Below are 19,439 nucleotides of genomic sequence, written 5' to 3' on the forward strand. Positions count from 1 at the left end.
CATCTATCATTCCCTTTGTTACACAATTAATAAAGTATATATTATAGAACCTGATTTCTAAACTGCTGTGTCAGGGTATCCTGATGGTAAAAGATGGTAAAAATGATGATGATGATGATGATGATGATCGTAGTGGTGGTGATGGTAACAATAGTCAATATTTACTGAGTGCTTAATATGTGGCCACATATTGTAAAAGTATTCTAGACACGTCATTTCATGTATGCTAACAACTACTTATTAGATAAGTATTATTATTACTCACATTTTACATATGTGTAAGTAACCCAAGTAAACAACAACTAACTCACCCAAAGCCTATCACTAGTGATCGAGTCTAGGCTGAACACAGGGAGTCTGATGCTAGAACTTGTACACAGAACAACTGGGCTGGGACTTCCCTGGTGGCACAGTGATTAAGAATCCACCTGCTAATGCAGGGGACACAGGTTCGATCCCTGGTCTGGGAAAATCCCACATGCCACGGAGCAACTAAGCCCGGTGCCACAACTACTGAAGCCCGCTCACCTAGAGCCCATGCTCGGCAAAAATTGAAGCCACTGCAATGAGATGCCCGTGCACCACAAGGAAGAGTAGCCCCTGCTCACCGCAGCTAGAGAAAGCTGGCGCGCAGCAACAAAGACCCAGTGCGGCCAAAAAAAAAAAAAAAAAAACTGGGCTCAACTGCTTTCCAGAGAAATGACCACGCTGGACAGAGTCAATTCTAGAGGAAATTATGACGATGAAGTCTTCTCTCACACTGATCCCTCTGGCCACCATGCCCATCCATCAATTTCCCTTTGTCCAAGACATGCTTTGCTGCTCTTCCATACTAAGTACCCTCTCCAGCAGCAGCAGATTTTCTCAGCTCTTCCTCCTACAGTCAAAAGTGACTGATTACCATGATTCGTGGTAAGGTAATAACGGATGATAGAAGACCAAGTGTTTGTGGCATAGTTGCCTTTCAAAATTTTTTCCAGAAATTATTGCACAGTACAAAATAATGAAAAATAGGAACACCAGACAGAGTTGCAGGACTGTCAGAGGAGGCCTTTTTGGATAGGTGAGAATTTTGGATTCCTCCACAGTGAGCTATACATAGAATAAGCCCTGTTTTCACTGTTTAGCTCTAAATCCAGTAAACCAAGAAAAATAGGCACATAAAAGCAAGGGAAGAATCACTGCTTGTCTTCTTTCTTAGGTGCTGAAATACTCAGCCATTATCAATTCTCCAACAATCTACTGAAGGACCATGACCTACACCTTTAATTCTGCCACATATATCAACCCAACTGCTTGTAATAAAGTTATGCTCTCCTTCAATTCTCAGGTTAAATATATATTCTTTTGAAAAACTCTCCCTGAACCTTGAAGTGGTTATAGGTGCCCCTCCCGTGGCTTCCTAATGGTTCTCTATACTTTCCTTATTTTAATACTCATTACACTGTACGGTAACTGCAATTGTCTATAACAGCCACTAGAATTGAGCACCACCTTCATGGATATTTAGCATTATTTGTCTCTGTGGCAGAGACTGCTAACTCTTTTTTCATACCCACATTCCCCTCTGCTCCCAGGATAAAGCTAGGCTGCATGCCCAGCCTCCTGTGCAGTTAGGAATGATCATGTGACTCAGTTCTATCTAACAGAATGCGAATAGAAGTGATAAGAGCCACTATCAGTCCACCTAATCCTTCTATGCAGTACACTATTTTATACTGCCTTCTAGGTGACTGGGAAGGAAATGACCCCATGATGAATTTTGAAGCCAAAAGTTAAAATGGCAAAATCACTGGCAGCTTAAGTTTCTAAACAGTTTTTTGAAGCAGACCTCCTCACTTACCTAGAATCACTTTGGACCTTCACCTGAGAAAGAAATCAGCTTCTTCCTTTTAAACCTTTTTTTGTTTTTTGCGTGGGAGTGTCTATCTTTTTATACCATCAGTTACAGCATCTTTTTGTTTCTTAGAATCTAGCATAATAACTACAGGTACACTCAAAATCTATAAATATGTGTTAAAAATAATGAAATGAATGAATGATTAAGGTGAACATCTCAAGAAATAAACTCTTTTTGTCAAACCAATATTATAAAAGTAGCTAACATTTATTTTAGGCTTACTATATGCTACTGCTTTCTAAGATTCGTTCCATAAATTATCTCATTTAAACCTCTTAATGTTATGAGGTAGGTGCTACTATTATCCCATTGCACAGATTAGTAAATTGAAGCTTAAACCAGCTTAATCACTACCTAGTATATCATAGTTATTTGGTAGATGAATCAAGATTCAAACCAAACATTGTAACTCAAAAGCCTGTTTTAACCACACTGAAATAAATAAATGCCATGCCTAGGTGACTTCCATAAGCAATAAAAAATTATTCAACAAATAGCAGAATTAAATATTTTATATTAATAACACTATCTTTTGATATAATTTCTAGGAAAGAGCTAAGAGTTCCTAAAAATTTATGATGACACACAATACCTTCTTATGTGTCTTTTTAAATGGCAAAAGACTTAGATGCTACATAGAAAGTCAGTTATAGATTTGAAGCTGAAATTCAAGTTTCAAGGTTTTTAGTATTATTATTATTTTTTGGCTGTGCCATGCAGCATGCGGGATCCCTGACCAAGGATTGAATCCTTGCCCACTGCATTGGAAGCACAGAATCTTAACCACTGGACCACCAGGGAAGTCCCTCCAGTATTATTTTAAACACGCAATCGGGGTTTTGGCTGCTTCTGGCTCATATACTTTATATTTTAAAATAAATATTTATTTATTTATTTTTGCTGCGCTGGGTCTTAGTTGTGGCACGCAGGATCTTCATTGCAGCATGAGGGATCCTTAGTTGCGACAAGGGATCCTTTTTAGTTGCAGCATGCATACTTCTTAGTTGCGGCATGTGCACTTCTCAGTTGCGGCATGTGAACTCTTAGTTGCGGCATGCATGTGGGATCTAGTTCCCCAAACAGGGATCGAACCCGGGCCACCTGCATTGGGAGCATAGAGTCTTACCCACTGGACCATCAGGGAAGTCCCCTGGCTCATATACTTTAACAGAGAACAGCAATTGCCTTAGAGATCTCTAGATTTCGTTAACTCACAAGTTTCATTAAATATATAAAATTAGAGCTTACTCTTAAATCGGTAATCAATTTTTGCACATTTAGAGGTCAGACCTCAGGTTATAATTCACTGAAAATCACTTTGTTCTCTAAGTTAATAAAATCCATTGTGATCTAATACAGTGTCATCCTCATCATGTCCAGAAAAACTCTCCCCACACAAGTGGATCAATATCTGTTGTAGAAAGTCTAGACTAGATTAATTGGGTTAGTGCCTATTTGGATTTTAGTCATTTTATCAGGAGTGCCAGACTGGCTTCTAAAAATGAATGCTTTCCAGTGTCAAGTTCTAGTACCCAGGATATGTCAGAGACATTCACTAGTATGGCCATACTTGAGACTTGGTTATTATTTAAGTAATAATATACTTCAGGATAGAAATAAAACAAATGGTTCCAAAAAAGTACTAGGAATTTATCACTAAATTCATTTAACAAAATCTATATAACTGTCTTACTTTTAGGATAGCTATAATAATCATACTTTATAACTCAGCTGCTTACCCCATGTTATAATATCTGTAACTAAAGCCACAGTCATTTGTCATGATTATTAATGAAAAATAGGCAAACAATATTGTCACAAACTTAGTTTAAATCTGTTTTAAAACATTTTTCATAGCTACCCAAAAGTACTAGGAGTATGCAGGTAGATGGAAGACTTTTTTAAAAATAAATTCTTCCGTACAGTATAATTTTAAACTTTTTTCTGTATGTAAATAGAGCTTTATTTTAAAGATTAAAATAGAAAAAATATTAAACAAAAAGTGAAAAAATACAGTACTATAGGATGTTTACAGTAGTGTTCTATGAGTAACAGAAATAAAGGATGCATTAGTGTATGTTCAAAATTGGCTACATACATCACTTTTCCGTGTTTGTTTTTTCAGAAACAACAAAAATCAACTTTATTTTTAAATCTGTTCTAAATAAAATCTGTATCCATGTAATTGCAAACACTGTAGAAAATGGTTTCTGGAGAGGGTTTCAGCCTAGATGAACTAAAGTTTCATTTTTAAAAGTATAGGATACTAAAGATTTTAGTTTGATGTATATTAAATATAAAGCAGTTATATTTTGAGATAGACCTCCAATATATGGCCAGGAGAACCCTGGCTACAGGCTGGAAAGTCTTGTTTACAAACCAGGTACTGTCCCCAGAGAAAGGAGAATTTGAATTTGCAATTTGAATAAGAATACGAAACATCAATATTAGGTTCAAATAGTTAAGTTTAAAATGCACTAAATCACATATATTAGGTTCTAGTAGACATGAAGATAGACAGTACAGATGGAAGAAAAACTTAACTGAGAAAATTATATTTATTAACATAGGTTTTCAACATATTAGGTATTATGGATTGAATTGGGCCGCCCCCCCCATTCACATTAAAGACCTAACCCCCACTGTGACTGTATTTGGGGCCTTTAACGTTAAATGATGCCATAATGATGGGGCTATCTGATAGGATTCATGTCCTTTTAAGAAGAGACACCAGGGCTCTCTCACTCTCCTGTGTACAAAGTAAAGGCCATGTGAGGACACAGATGGAAGGCAGTTGTCTATGAGCCAGGAAGAGAAGCTTCACCTGAAACCAACTCTGGAAGCATCTTGATCTTGGATTTCCAGCCTCTAGAACTCTGAGAAAATTAATTTCTGTTGTTTAAGCGTCCCTGTCTATGGTATTCTATCACGGCAGCCAGAGGAGACATCAGGAAACAGCCATCATTATTCCTTTCTAACAGGGTAGTGTGGTTTTGCATCTTGAGTAGCTCAGGTGTTTTGGGAAGAGCTTCCCATTACCTACCTGAGAATCCAGCCTCTTTGTGTGACATACACATCCATTTTTGCTGTGGCCCCACCAATCTCTCTAAGCCCATTTCTTGTCATTTTGCTGCCTTCACAATATGGAGCTATTTATAGATATCTATTCTACAACTCCATATCTTTCCTCTGCTCTGAATTCCTTTCCCCAATTTATGTAACTGGAAAATTCCCACCAACCTTCAGCACCCCAGGTAAGGGTCACCTCTTGCTTTGCACAGCCTCCCCCAACTCCTCTAGCCACTCACCACTCACTCCCTGGCACTAATTGTATCTGTGTTTTCTGAGCACTCAGTGTTTACATGGTAGCCTGTCACAATTATAATTTTGTTTACATGTTTCTCCCAACAGATGTGCAGTTTTTAATAACAAGGATAATGATGGAGTTTATTCTCTTTATTGAGTGGAGAAACTCAGAGAAAGTTTCACTAAAATAAATTGAGAGCCTCTTTCTAGGACAGGAGGGACACACATTTCAAGGGTTTTAATCCTTTCATTTTAGAAATACTATTAAGAGAGAGGAAAACCAATCCAGATTAAGTTTATTGAACATTTTCAGCTGGTTAGGAATGCTTAGAAGAGTGAAGTTTTTTTTTCATTTCATTAGTGATGTTTCCTCCAGTATTATTGAAATAGCCCTCATCAAAATATATGAAGGTCAAGGGCATTCTTATGCTTGAAAGTGCCAATACTGAAAACAGTACTTCTGACTGGAAGCAAATCTAAAAAATAGATGAGGATATGTGAGCAGGCAAAAGCCTAAACTGAAGGAACACTGGATCAGGAGCAAGGAAATCTGATTTTTCAGTTCATCATCTGCTACTCATCAACAGTATCCCTTGGTTGATACACACACACACACACACACACACACACACACACACACACACACGCACCCTTTATCTATAAAATGAGGGGTTTTATAACAACTAAATTTTTTCCCGTTTTAACATTTTTCAGGATATTCAATTGTTCTTCATCGAATTCTTAGGATTATTCTATATCACTACAGGATTTATTTAATGTAATTTAAACTTCATTATTTTAAATACACGTTATGATTTTGATACATGAAGCTGAGGATAGTCAGTACTAGTGACAGCACATGCTCCTGACCCAACCCTGCTTGGCTAGAGATATATTTTACTGAATCACTCACCAACTCGTCCAAAAATGTGCTGCAGCACTTACAATGTGTCAGGCATCTATGCTCACTTAAAGAACTCACTTTAAAGTAAGAAATTAATCCATTCATGGGCAAATACATGGTCCTTTCAAATTCCAAAATGTCCTCTGATATAGGAATTGCTAGATCTTCATCTGATTCCGTGCTCACATGTCTAAACATCAGTGTAAAAGATTAAAATTTAAAAGTACTATGTCAAAATTCCTGGTGCTTGTACTGTCATAAAAGATGATCCAAAAAAAGAATAATAATTCAAAGTTATTCACCCCAAACTATTACTGCTTTATTAACAGCAAATCTTTAACAAGTAATAAGTAGAAGAAAAATTAAGAAACCTTTTTTGGAGGGGGGGAATGATTGTAGTCTATGTTTGGTTTGTATAAGAATTAGTATTTTCTTGTCAATATAACTATTTTGTTAATTTCAGTCATTATAAGTCTACAAATACTAGTAACTAATACTAATATCAAAATATTATTTATCTTAGAAATATTATGAATGAAAGTAATTTTCACTTTGAGGCAGAGTTTCATTTGAATTAATCAGAAGTTTTTGCATCTTCTTATTTATATTTCCAACTTTTTGTCAAAATAACTACATTGCACTGAATACTATTTGTGACTGTAGACCTTCTAAGAAATTCCACAGAGGACAGTAGCCAAGGCAATTTGATAATATCCTCTTTTAACAGTTTAGAGGGGTCATGTGCATATTCTCTGACATCTGCAATTTCTCAAATTTTAGAAATTTTGAGCTCGAGCTTGACCCATTGTATCCTATCTTCATTACTAGAAGGTACACTGAGCTCACCAAAGAGTCAAAATGTTTGTTCAATTTCCTTTCAATTCTCTAGCCACTCAGCCCCTGAAACCTCTGTTTTCTCCCCTAATCTCTTGTTTAGGTTCTAGATGAGACCTAATTGATCATTTGATTTGTACCCATTCTGTTTAACAACCCAGTCCACCCAAACCACGCCAGAACAAGAGTTCATAGGATAAAATATTGAAAATTACTCATACTTCTGTTTTATTGAACACGGTCCTCCATATCACAGTTTCCATACTGGATCCCCCACGTTCTACATTTTTTCACATTAACCTCAGTTTGGTAAAAATGATTTTATGTTCAGGATAATACCTACTGTGAGTACTACATAGTTTAAAACAAGGTACAAGAAAAGAACCCTAGAGTAAGAGTTAAGAAACAAAAGACTTTACTCCTTTGCCTCTGATCTCTATATGATGGGGGTCATGTTGCTTCATGTCACTAAGACACAATTTCTTCATCTTTAATGATAACCCCCATATTCTTCACTGATTTGCTGCAATGAAAACAATAGCAGGTATGGAAATGCACTGTAATTCTCATGATATCAATATGGGATACTTTTATTGATTTATGAGATCTTTGGCTGAGGCTATATGAACTTGGACCTAACTAGAGGCAAAATATGGCACCCCTGTCTAACTTTGGGTAATATGCATTACACCTAAACATTGATTTCGTCATACTTAAGTGAGGATAATCCTACCTCACAGGATTATTGTAAGCATTTCATAACATATATATATATATAAATTCTTAGTCTAATGCTTGGCCCTGGTAAAAATATGCTAAAAAAAATAGCAATTTCAAAAAATGAGTAGTTTGTAAATTCATTGCTATCTTTATGTAATTCAATTATACTAATGAGAACTTTGTTAAATTATAATGTCTGAGGAATTTAAAATACTAAAGCAGAGGCTTGATCCAAATTCCTAATTAAATTCTTACATTTTAATACAAGGCAAATAGCCTCAAGAACATACTGTTAGGGATGTTTATGTAAACTGATCTAAAACATTTTTTCTCTTATTTATATATTTTATAGATGTAGATGAAGGAAGAACACAGAAGTGATACCTCAGTTCCCACCTCCTTTCATTAATTGATAAGCAATGATCATAGCTAAGAAAGCTTGTTGTACCTACAGGGAATGATGGAGATTTTTCCTTTCTCTAATTGCAACCCAGAGATTTGTGGCTGAGAAAATAATTGTTTCCTTTATTTAAAAGACCAGTAAGAAACAGTAAATAAAAGACCAGTAAGAAACCACAAAGAAACATAGAAACTATTCCCAGGGGACTATACTGTGTATGCTGGTTGGATGTATCAACATTGTCTGGTTTAGCACTATATCCATATTTTATGTGAGTTAGAGTGGAGGGAAGCCCCCAGAGAGTTGATACTGAAGGTGTCTCAGAAATTACTTAAAATTGCATTTACAGTTTTCCTTCAAATCTTTCAACTTACTTCTGAGAAAAAGAGAGATGTTTTGGCTATAGAATATATCTTCTAGCAGATGTCCATTACCATTTCCACGTGAAGTAAGTTTGCCTGAGGGACTCAGACACTCTGTTACAGCTTCGTAAAAGTTAAAATTAATATTCGACAAGTGTAATTTGTCTCTTGGCCTCAATTATCAAATTCATCATCTTGAACCAAAGTAAACAATGAGAAAGAGTGTGAAAGATGCCAACGAAATGAAGGAGACCAGGGAGATTGGGTTGACCTCAGTCTCCATCAGTTTCTAGCAAACCCTCTACTTCTTAGACTACTAAGCACCACAATGCTTTAATTTTCTCCTACTTACCAAGGGCTTGGTTTCATCTTCGTCTTTGAAATAATAGAGTTGATCTCCTTTGAGCACAAACCAACGGGTATGCCAAGTCTTGACAAAGCCTCCCTGCTTCCTCAGCCACCCACACTTCATGGCATTGTTCCGCCCTTGGCCTTGTTGGGGGTTCTCCATGGAGTCATTGCTCTCCTCCATTACCAAGCTGATGGACTTTCCTATTTAGCAAACAGACAACAACAACAAAAATAAGGTGCTCTGATATATTCAATTCCCTCTTAAATTACCCCTGTCCCTTAAAAAAAAAAAGCTGGAGGTAGGGTGAAAAATGTAAATTAACTCACATACCAAATTTCTAGAAGCAAACCACAAACCTGACAACAATATTCCTGGAGAAAACTTGGACAGAGTTCCTTGCGTCTTCCCACTCAGCTGTGAGATAATATACCTTTTTTCCTAAGTAGACTTAAAGAATGGGAAAGTTCTAGAGATAATGGGTTAAGAAGTAATTTGGGGAAGGCAGCTATGCTCACCACTACACCACCAACGCAAGAGGCAATTTCTGAAGACAAACTAAAACCACCAACAAAAACATAACTCTCATGAAAATGGGCCTCTGTGTCTGGTGTGTACTGATTGGGACCTGTTTGTGCAGGCCTGTGATTATTTGAGCAAACTTAGCCTGACACATGTTACAGTTTAAAGGGACTATTTTAAAAACCTCAGTGGAAGACATTTGTTTTACATATGTAAAAATTTCTCAAGATGTCTCTGCTCCCCTTTCCCCCAAAGTATCCCCTTGAGAGTTTCTTTGGCTGGTTAAGAATTAGTGCAGCTGAAAAAGCTTAAGAAAAAAAAAAAAAAAGAAAAGAAAAAAGTCCCGCCAGTGAGTCTCTTTCAAACTTCAGGAGTGAGTGGTGTGTTCCAGTCAACTGCATGATGAAGAAAATTTCAAGGTTATTGTGAAGGAATATAAGGTCATACACACTGTCCATAGCAAGCAAATTAATTTATCATAGAGGAAATATTAATCTACAGGTGAGACGCTAAAACACCACAGTAAGAAGGTGGCTTTTGGGAGAGCCAGGGACAAGTGTTTAAGAACAAAAGACATTTTCCTGTCCTGAAGGCTTCCTGCAGGTTCTTGCCAATGTTTATTCCTAAGCACTTTTTCAGAAAGTGAAAACTACACTCTTACGCTTGTATCTTTCATGAGGATATAAGGATACAGATTAATTAATAAAACATAGATTACTCCTGTTCTGGTATATTCATGCACAAAGCTTTTATTTTTTCAGCCAGATTCCAGAAAACAAGCTATCTTTCTATCTAGTCTTTATTTTCACTACTAATTTTTCAATTAATTTATGTGTACACAATCCTAGTTATAAATTCCATGAAGTTTCGACTGTCAGCCCTTGGCTGTTACGTTTCTTCCTTGAAGGTACAGGGTTAAACCTTGGACTTCTGGTTTCTTTGAATTTAGTCCTGCCCTTCCACTTACAGGGAAGAAGCAGAGCTAAATATTTCTTATTTTGACCATTTCAACCATCCTCTCAGGAGTTTTGCCGCCTCCATTGGCATGCATTCTAATCTAGCTCCATCCTTGCTTTTATCGTCACCTCTTCAACCTACTTTTAATCTTCAGGTAGGTCACTTGACTGCCATCTATCTCATTCAATGTCCACTTTTTCCTTTCTTATCCTGAAACATCCTTCTGATGAACAGGCCCTCATCTCTACAAAACATCTTGAAACTTCCTTCTCTCCATAGGGCATTCCTATGGCAATCACCGCTCACTGCAGGAAACAGTCTCCCATCGTGTGTGTGCATGTGTGTGATGAGACTGGATCATGCCTGATGCTTCAAGTTTTTTATGCCCTTAGGGCAGGAACTTTCATCTCTTTTCTTTCACAGTACTTGACCTAGGATAAAGAGCCAAGTAAATCTCACTTTAAATGAATAATAAATGCTGTATCATAATTTAGATAATAAGTATGCTTACCTAGACCACTCTAAATAATATTTTTTGGTTTCCTGGTGTTTAAATTGTTCACATCTACAAAACTTGTTATCTCATCATTACCTATTTATTCTTTAACCAAATATATTAACTTATAAAATTGAATAAGCTCTTAAAAAATCCAACATATATCCACTTGCACACACACAAATCTAGAATTCATTGCACAACAACAAATTTTTTCTTTGCAGCCCTTCTTTTTTCCCCTCTCATATTAATTCTTTCCATTAAATTTGAAAAATCTCCTCTAAAAGGTTTCAAGGTAAATATCAACCTACCATCAATAATATAAAAAATACAAGTGTCCAATTCCACATTTGTCTACTATCAACCCTTAGTAAAAAAATGTGTGCACATTTGAACATGGTTTATGATTCTTCTTGCATGTGTTGTTTATAAGCCTAATGAAACCAATGACAGCATCACTCACTGAACTGCTGGCTATAATGCCCATATTTTCATGACTTCAGAATGCAACAGAAAGTGTTTTAATAGTACTAATTGTAACAATTCATTAAAACAGAAATGAAAAGAGATTGTATGATATCCCTAAGGGAAAATAATACCACAATTTTTGCTGGTTGAGTAAAGTTAAGTTTTACTAAGATAACCATAATTTTTATAGAGGAGTCTTGATATTTCTTCAAAAATCAAATGCTTCAAATTCTACCCTTCATCTTTAAAATAAGGATGTTGGACTGGATGATTTCCAACTATGGTCCCTTCTTGCACCCTGAAATCTACCATCTCTGTAATTCCATAAGCATAAGGACACCAGATATCCTCAACACTTAGTACAATATCTGGCATATGGTGAAGCTCAATCAATGTTTGATGAATTAATAAATTTTGCAATAGGTTTGGTGCTAGATATCTAAAAGTGAACATGATCTCCATCTGAAACCTGATCTTGCCCAACACCCAATCTTAGTAAAGGCTACCATGATATGACCAGTTGGAAAAAAGAAAAAGTGATCACTTTAGATTCCTGATTCCTCCTCACCCTGAATATCAAATGTACCTGTAAATTCAGAAGATGCCTCCAAAAAGTATTTCAAATCTATCCAGTTGATTCCATCTCCATCACCAGTCTATTACCCAAGCCACCATTGTCTTTGACTGGATGATTCTGATGGCCCTCCAACTGGTCTCATTGCTTCCATTTTTAACCACAAACACAATGAAACATGCTCACACATGTTTCATTCTCCACAAAATAGCCAAAGTGAGCTTTAAAAAATTAAATCAGATAATGATTCTCTACTCTTAAATTTTTGATTGGTTTCCATTGTACTTATTTTAAAATCTAGAGTCTTAACCATGGCATACAAGGTTCTGAATCATCTGACACCCATTTACTGATCTAATCTAATCTCATACCATCACCTCCTCATTTCCCCGCATGCCACACACACACACACACACACACACACACACACACACACATACACACTTAAAAGCTCTGATGCAGCAACACCAGGTTACTTTCAGTTCTGGAAACACCCAAGCTCCTTTATGCCTGGAGTTTTTTTTTTTTTTTTTTTTTTTATTATTTTTTTAACTTCTTTATTGGGGTATAATTGCTTTACAATGGTGTGTTAGTTTCTGCCCCATAACAAATTGAATCAGTTATACATATACATATGTTCCCATATCTCTTCCCTCTGGCGTCTCCCTCCCTCCCACCCTCCCTATCCCACCCCTCCAATGCCTGGAGTTTTGATGCTTGCTGATCTCTGCCTAGGCTGCTCTGCCTCATGCTCTTTACATGGCCCACCTCTTCTCATCCTTTAAGTCTCAGCCTAAAACCTACTACCTCCAACCACCATTACGAATCACCTAGTGAATTAGTTTCCCTCTTGTTATTCTCTATCACTGAATTCTGTCCTCTGTCTTCCTGACACTTCTCTAAATTGCTGTTTCTTTAGCTGTTTATTGCTGATCACCCCTGCAGGATCCCACACACTTCAACAGGTCAAGAACTTGCTTCTCCTCACTGCAGTATATCCAGTGCTTATTTTGCACTCAGCAAGCAATTGTTGAATCAAGGAATGAAGCTATGTAACAATCACAATAGAATTCCTACAAAGAATATTTTGGAAAGTTGTGAATTTCCATTTAATGCCTTAAAGAAGATGGTCTACCTTAAGAACTTGATTTTTTTTCCTCCTTTGACACAGAACACTTCAATTAACATGAAAATTGTTCTTAAACACAATGTTAAAATCACAAAATTTAAGTGAACCTGAAATTGCCCTTTCTGAAGAAATTCAAAACTGCACCTCTTAGCTTTGGCAGGAAATACATGTAATCAATTCTGGTTTTGCTTGAAGGAAAGTATGGTTCGCTCACTCAGATTCTCAGAGAATGTTTTAACTGAATCTCCACTGGGAAAGTACTTTCCTGTGGTCAGGCCGTGGCAGCTGGGTTGTATATGAGATGCCAGTAGGACCATCGACCTCAGTGTTTAGCAAAGCAACAAAACAGTAACATAAATAAATGGTTACTCTAAACTAAAACAAAAGCAGAATTCAGTTAACTTGTGTATTCACAGCCTTAATGATAGCTACTGTATTATGCCGGAGCTCAAAACGGTCCCTTCATTTGATGGGCTAACAGATTTAAATTATCTTCCAGGGATGGAAACTGGTTTGTACATCTACTCGTATAGTACTTTTTTGCAACCAGATGAGCTAGGAACGCATGCTGCGAGTATTACATGGTGCGATCAGAAATGAAATTCCTGCTCTTAACAGAATTTTCTAGAAGTCCAACAGCCACACGCATAGGTATTATTTGTAACTTTGTTTCAACAAAGAACCTATAAACAGGCACATAAACAAAGATGTATCTAAATAGAATGCCATATGCTATAGAGCTGCAGTGTGTTCGAGTTTACCTACAAGATGACAATGTTCAGCAAACACAAGAGAACGGCAAAGGAGGAGGAAGCTACAGGGAAAGAGGAGGAGAGAGAACAACTTAAACCACGTTCCACCACAATGCCTCCTTAACACTCAATGAACATGTGCTCCCACATATGTGGGACCAGCGGGAGGTGCATTTTTACAGCCAGCATCAGCTCCCTCAGCTCTGGTGGGGAGAGTATCGCACCGTACACACATGATCCCAGAGCTTCAGAGTACACATGATTTCATACCACATGGCTGCTCAACACAAATAAACTACTCCAGTTGTTTAAAGAACAGTGATCTGTTCTGTTGCTAGGAGAGAAAACAAATATAAAACTGGCAGAGTTGGTAAAATACTGCAATTTGTGAGCAATTTGTATAACTTTCAAGGGTCATTTTTTTCACATCCAATTGTCACCTTTTGTGTTGACGGTGGAGCCTAACTCCTTTGTAAAATGAATGTGATTGCACTGTACATGATGTATAACTACAGAGGGCCAATATTTATCTGAATTCTAACACTTTTCTTATTAAAAAAAACCTGTTCTGTATCTGTTGCTAACATGCTGGTTTGACAAGCAGTAGTACATTTTATTGAGCTGTATGCCTAAATGCTAGCATATAGCCTTTCTATAGGTAATGGTTCACACCACAAAAACACACACAGGGAATTATATAGTATGTGTGCATATGTGTATGTATTCATTCATATGTGTGAATGCAAGTGTGTGTACACATATATGCATACATGTGTATATGAACATGCATGTGTGTGTGTATGTGGGTATATACACATTGTGTGTGTCTTCTTCCTAGAGAAGAAAACCCTTAAAGGCAACATATTTGTTAAGATTCTTTTCTCATTTTTTAAAATACTAAGTTCCACGCCACTGGCAGACATGTAAGGATATTCCTGCTGATCTGACATTCTTTGATGAAGCAAAGAACATAAAAGAGCTTTCCATACGAGGTTCACTGAACAAACTGGTTGTGGTATACTACTGTCAACCTATGAAGTTATATTTTTATTTTTATTATTTACCAGAACATTTCTTTAATAACTGCAATTATTTACCTGATTAGAACTTAAAACTCTTTTAAAATTCTAAATATTTAAATAATTTCAGGCCTGATTTCTCTCTCTCTCTCTTTCCCCAAGCAGGCACTAAGGAAAGGCCATATGAACACACAGCGAGAAGGTGACCATCTGCAAGCCAGGAAGAAAGCTTTACCAGAACGTGGCTAGTACCTTGATCTCAGAGTTCCAGCCTCCAGAACTGTGAGAAAATAAATTTCTGTTGTTTCAGCCATCCAGTCTACGATATTTTTTTATGGCAGCCAGAGCAGACTAAGACAATGTACATTTACAAAATGTGTGCACAAAAATATTTAAAGAATTACATCTTAGTAGCCTAAGTAACCTCTAACTAAAGAAAACTGATGAGTGAAAAACAGTGCACTTTCTGTACCTCACACTATACCACACCACCTCTCCACTGGAAGAATGAATCAAACTGTGATACCTACAAGGGAATCAGCACTCTAGATCCCATATTGCAGTGGATCTAGTGGAGATTGTTTTAGCTCCAAGATAAATTCCAGGAGGCCAAGTCTGTTTTCAGGAAGCAATCAAATTTTTAAAAATACTTTGAAAGGGTTTTCCACACTTGGTTGTTCTCACTGTGTGATTAACTTCTATTCAGCTCCTCTACGAAGTCTTCCCTAGAGCCACTGCCATCCCCAGTCTGGATGTTCCCTTTCCACAAGTTCCCATGTCACTCTGAACATAGCCTTTGTCACATGTGGCCATATGCTTATTACTGTTCAGTCTTCTACACCAAAACTCTTGGAGGATATGGGCTCCCTGAACCCCCACACCAGCATATACTAAATACTCAAAGGTTTGTTAAATAAATGGAAGGGAATGAGGAATGAATGAATAAGCAAATGCATCAGTCGGTCTTTGGGGCCTAAGAGAATGGACCTCAGAGGCCTCAAGGTTCCCCAGAGTGCAGTGCAAAAATCCTAAACCATTTGATGTTATAGACACAAATGAAAGGACTTCAGTCCAAATTCTCCCGTCTAAATACAACCCTTTAAGATTTTAGTGGCTTAAAGCTAAACCAAACTTCAGAAACTGTTGAGCAAAGAGAAATCCCATTTGTCTCACTGGGATTATAACTCGAATTAAAAATAAAGAAACATTTCTTCTTAAAACTGAAGAGTTTAAGTGTGAAGAAAACAGGAGAACTGAATAATGTACAACAGTCATGAAGGCAAAGTTTAAAATAGTCACCAGAAGAGCATACCTGGGGGAAATTTAACAGTAATAATTTTGTAAATGTGCAGTTATTTTCCTGAAGAAACACTAAATATCCTGTTCCTTGATTCATTTGAAATTTTGTCGAAAACAACAGAGAATACACAATAATAGAAAATTATGTACCTGTTGGGATGGATCAGGAATGTCACTCTACATTTTATACTTTAAGCTTCAGTATTTCCATATTCACTTGGTAAGAAATCAAAATGACTTAATGGGATGAACAATTTGAAAAAAAGTTTAAATATTTACTTTGTTTTTGTTGTATGTTTAATGCCTTAGACTTTGTAGAGAGAACCTGCTCCTTCTTAAGGAGGTTTTAATTCAACAGGGAGAAAAGTATTTTAATATATATTTAGATGTGTTCTCCCACCACCACATCAGTATCTGAGGGATTAGTAAAAAAAAAAAAAGAAAATCACTGGAATTCCCAAGGCTGATAATCTTAGTAGAAATAAAAATCAAATCAAAACAAATGTTTTACCATTGATGGAATTGAGAGAAATGACAGATATGTGGCAAGTGTGCTGCTACTCTTAAGCTCATGACAGCCATTACTAATTAATCACAGTTCTCCTTCCTGAGGGACCTAAATGTACCTCCAGATGGCTTCTCAATACAGCACTCCAGACAGTCACAACAAATCAATCATATATGAAAAGGAGAGAGAGACTCTTCGTTACTTTGATCCTGTAAATAAACCAAGAACTGAAAATACCCCCCCCAACAGAAAATAGAAACTCAGGTGCTCCCCGAGAGAGACTGCCATTTGAAATGAGAAAAGAAAAGAAAATCAACTATTTTTTTTCTTTTAAATTGAGGTATAATTGACATAACATTATATTAGTTTCAGGTATACAAAATAATTAATCAATATTTGTATATATTGCAATATAATCACCACAAGAAGTCAACTTAATATCAATCACCATATATAGTTACAAATTTATTTTCTTGGGATGAGAACTATCACGATCCACTCTCCTGGCTACTATCAAATATGCAATACAGTATTATTAACTATAGTCACCATGCTGTACATCACATAAAAATACAAAACATTTCTCGAATTTGCAGGGGCCATGCTTATCTTCTCTGTAGTATTCCAATTTTAGTAAACATGCTGCCAAAGCAAGCAGGAAAGTCAACTTCTTTTAATGGAAAAAACTAATAGTTTGCTGAGAGCTCTAAGATGGCAACTATCATTGCATCATATGGCCACAAAGAACAAAGCAAATGGATCTGAAGCAGGGAAAAGGAAATAGGAGTTGAATGTCCCTTGTTCTATATTAATTAACCCCATCTATGACTAGACCCTTAAAAATAGGATCAGAAAGCAGATTTTATAAACATCTCAATTTTTAAGCTTTTGTGTGTCTTTCCCCTCCCTCCTAGTTCATTTTTCATTGGTAAAACTTTATTTTGAAAAGCTGTCTCAAAGAAAAAAGAAAAGAGACTTTCCACCTAAATCTGAAAATTAATGGGATTATAGTACCTAGAGGATGGGGAAGCAATGGCAGCCATGAAGGGGAGCTTTTGTACACAGTGGGCAGAGTGAAGAGAGCAAAACTGAAGCAAGTGGAATGCTGAGGAAGACAGTCAGGCTAAGGTGGGAAGAACCTTCCCAGGTGAGTCCTCCTCTCATAATAGGAAAATAACCTCTGGGCCTGTCATTTAAAGAGGTCCTCCATCTCTATCCCCTGATGGTCACATTTTTATACTTAGACAAAAGCCTGTATAAAATGCTACTTTTGATGTCAGATTTCTTTAGTGAATCCAACCCAGGAAAGTCAGTTATGCTGTCGATCACATTATCATTTCAAGGCTCTCTGTGGGGCCAGCTTTTTACTCAACCACACTTCAAAGAAAATATTATACAAGTAGGTAACTTTGGCTGAGACAGTCATTTGTCTACAATGAACTCTCAAGTTTTCTCCTTCAAATGCAAGCCCTGAGGTGCTTAATGATTTCCAATGAGAACCACTTCTTTTATTGTCAATTAATCCTGTGGGTTAAACATCATCAGCCTTGCTTTAAAGCTCTGGAAAATTATGGATACTCTAAGTATATAAATTTTGTCCTAATCACTGAACCACGGTTACTCTCCCAATGATTTATTATATTGAGGTATTGACAATCCAATTTTTTCATTATAATTGGAGGAAAGTGGGGACAGGTCAAAATGAAAAAATCTGACTTCTCTTCCACTTCATTCAGCATCATTCACATTATGATGGACTTTGATGTATTAAACTTTAATCATTTAGGAGGTACATTATTCTCATATAATTTGCATACATTTTAGTTCTTCAAAGTATCTAATTAATTCACACTTCAGTTTTAGATGAGCAGAATAGAAATCTAGCTTTACTGCACCTGAATATATTTAATTAAGAGTTCCGTGAAAGATAAATAAATCCCATATATAAAAAGCCATTTTTTAATTTAATATTTTATTTTATACATTGTAAAAAGCCATTTTTAAAAAATAGGAAATTTGGTGGGACATATAATATTTGGAATGTCCAGAAGCCTATCCTTGGGAACCCTCTCTCCCTCATTCCATGTTGTTTCTGATGGTAGCACCATCCCACTGCCATAGGGTGGGGCTGAACTTGATTACACCTAGGTTCTGAGTTCTCAAGCAACAGTGACCAGCCCAGGAAGAGGGCATGTGACTGAAGCGGTGCCAAGTAGAGTCCTTCCTTAGGACAACTATAGTGACGCTGGAAGAATGAGCATCTGTGATGAATGAGGCTGACAGCATTCATCTCCCCTGGCCTGTAGAGGAAAGTGATCTGCACAATGAAGTGATGCAGAGATAAGCAGATATGAGAAAAGACTAGAGAGAGCCCTGGAATATCCATCCTAGTTCTAGCTCCTGAAGTCCTGGCCTTTGTGTATCTTCCTTTGATCTTATGAGATATGTCTTACTCTTCCCGGCAAAGTGAGCAAATAAATTCCCTTGCTTAATCTAGCTTGAGTTGGTTTTAATCACTTGCTACCCCAAAAAGTTTTTCTTAATATCCAGGAAAAACACAATGAAACTATGTGTGGGAAAAATTTCTTTAAAATAATGAAAATCTAGGCTTACAACACATAGGCTTTAAAAATTTCTTTAAAATAATGAAAATCTAGGCTTCCCCTACCTTGCATCATACCCAAAAATTAATTCAATATGTATATTAGACCTAAATTTAAAAGCTAACACTTCCTGAAGAAAACATAGGAGAATAAATTCACAACCGGGGATGAAAAAGTTATTTTTTAGAAAGGATATATAAAGTAATAACCATAAAACTTTACAATTCAGAAATTATTAAAAGTAAAAACTTCTGTTCATCAAAAGACATCATTTAAAAAAAGGAACAGGCAAGCCAGACATTGTTTGAAAATATTTACAAAACATATATCTGCCAAG

At 36.5% G+C, this 19,439-nt stretch overlaps 1 protein-coding gene and 1 pseudogene across 1 annotated transcript in view; both read right to left on the reverse strand.

Annotated features, from left to right (window-relative positions):
• Window positions 1–19,439, reverse strand: part of ARHGAP24 (Rho GTPase activating protein 24) — a 511,224-nt gene that overhangs the window by 414,805 nt on the left and 76,980 nt on the right. Inside the window, exon 2 of the mRNA XM_004285424.3 lies at window positions 8,779–8,978. Coding sequence (XP_004285472.1) covers window positions 8,779–8,958 — 180 coding nt within the window. The 5' untranslated portion in view covers window positions 8,959–8,978. The remainder of the gene's footprint in view (window positions 1–8,778; window positions 8,979–19,439) is intronic.
• LOC117198617 (uncharacterized) lies at window positions 17,066–17,153 on the reverse strand (annotated as a pseudogene).

The sequence above is a fragment of the Orcinus orca genome, chromosome 4, assembly GCF_937001465.1.
Source record: "Orcinus orca chromosome 4, mOrcOrc1.1, whole genome shotgun sequence".
In the NCBI taxonomy this organism is placed as follows: Eukaryota; Metazoa; Chordata; class Mammalia; order Artiodactyla; family Delphinidae; genus Orcinus; species Orcinus orca.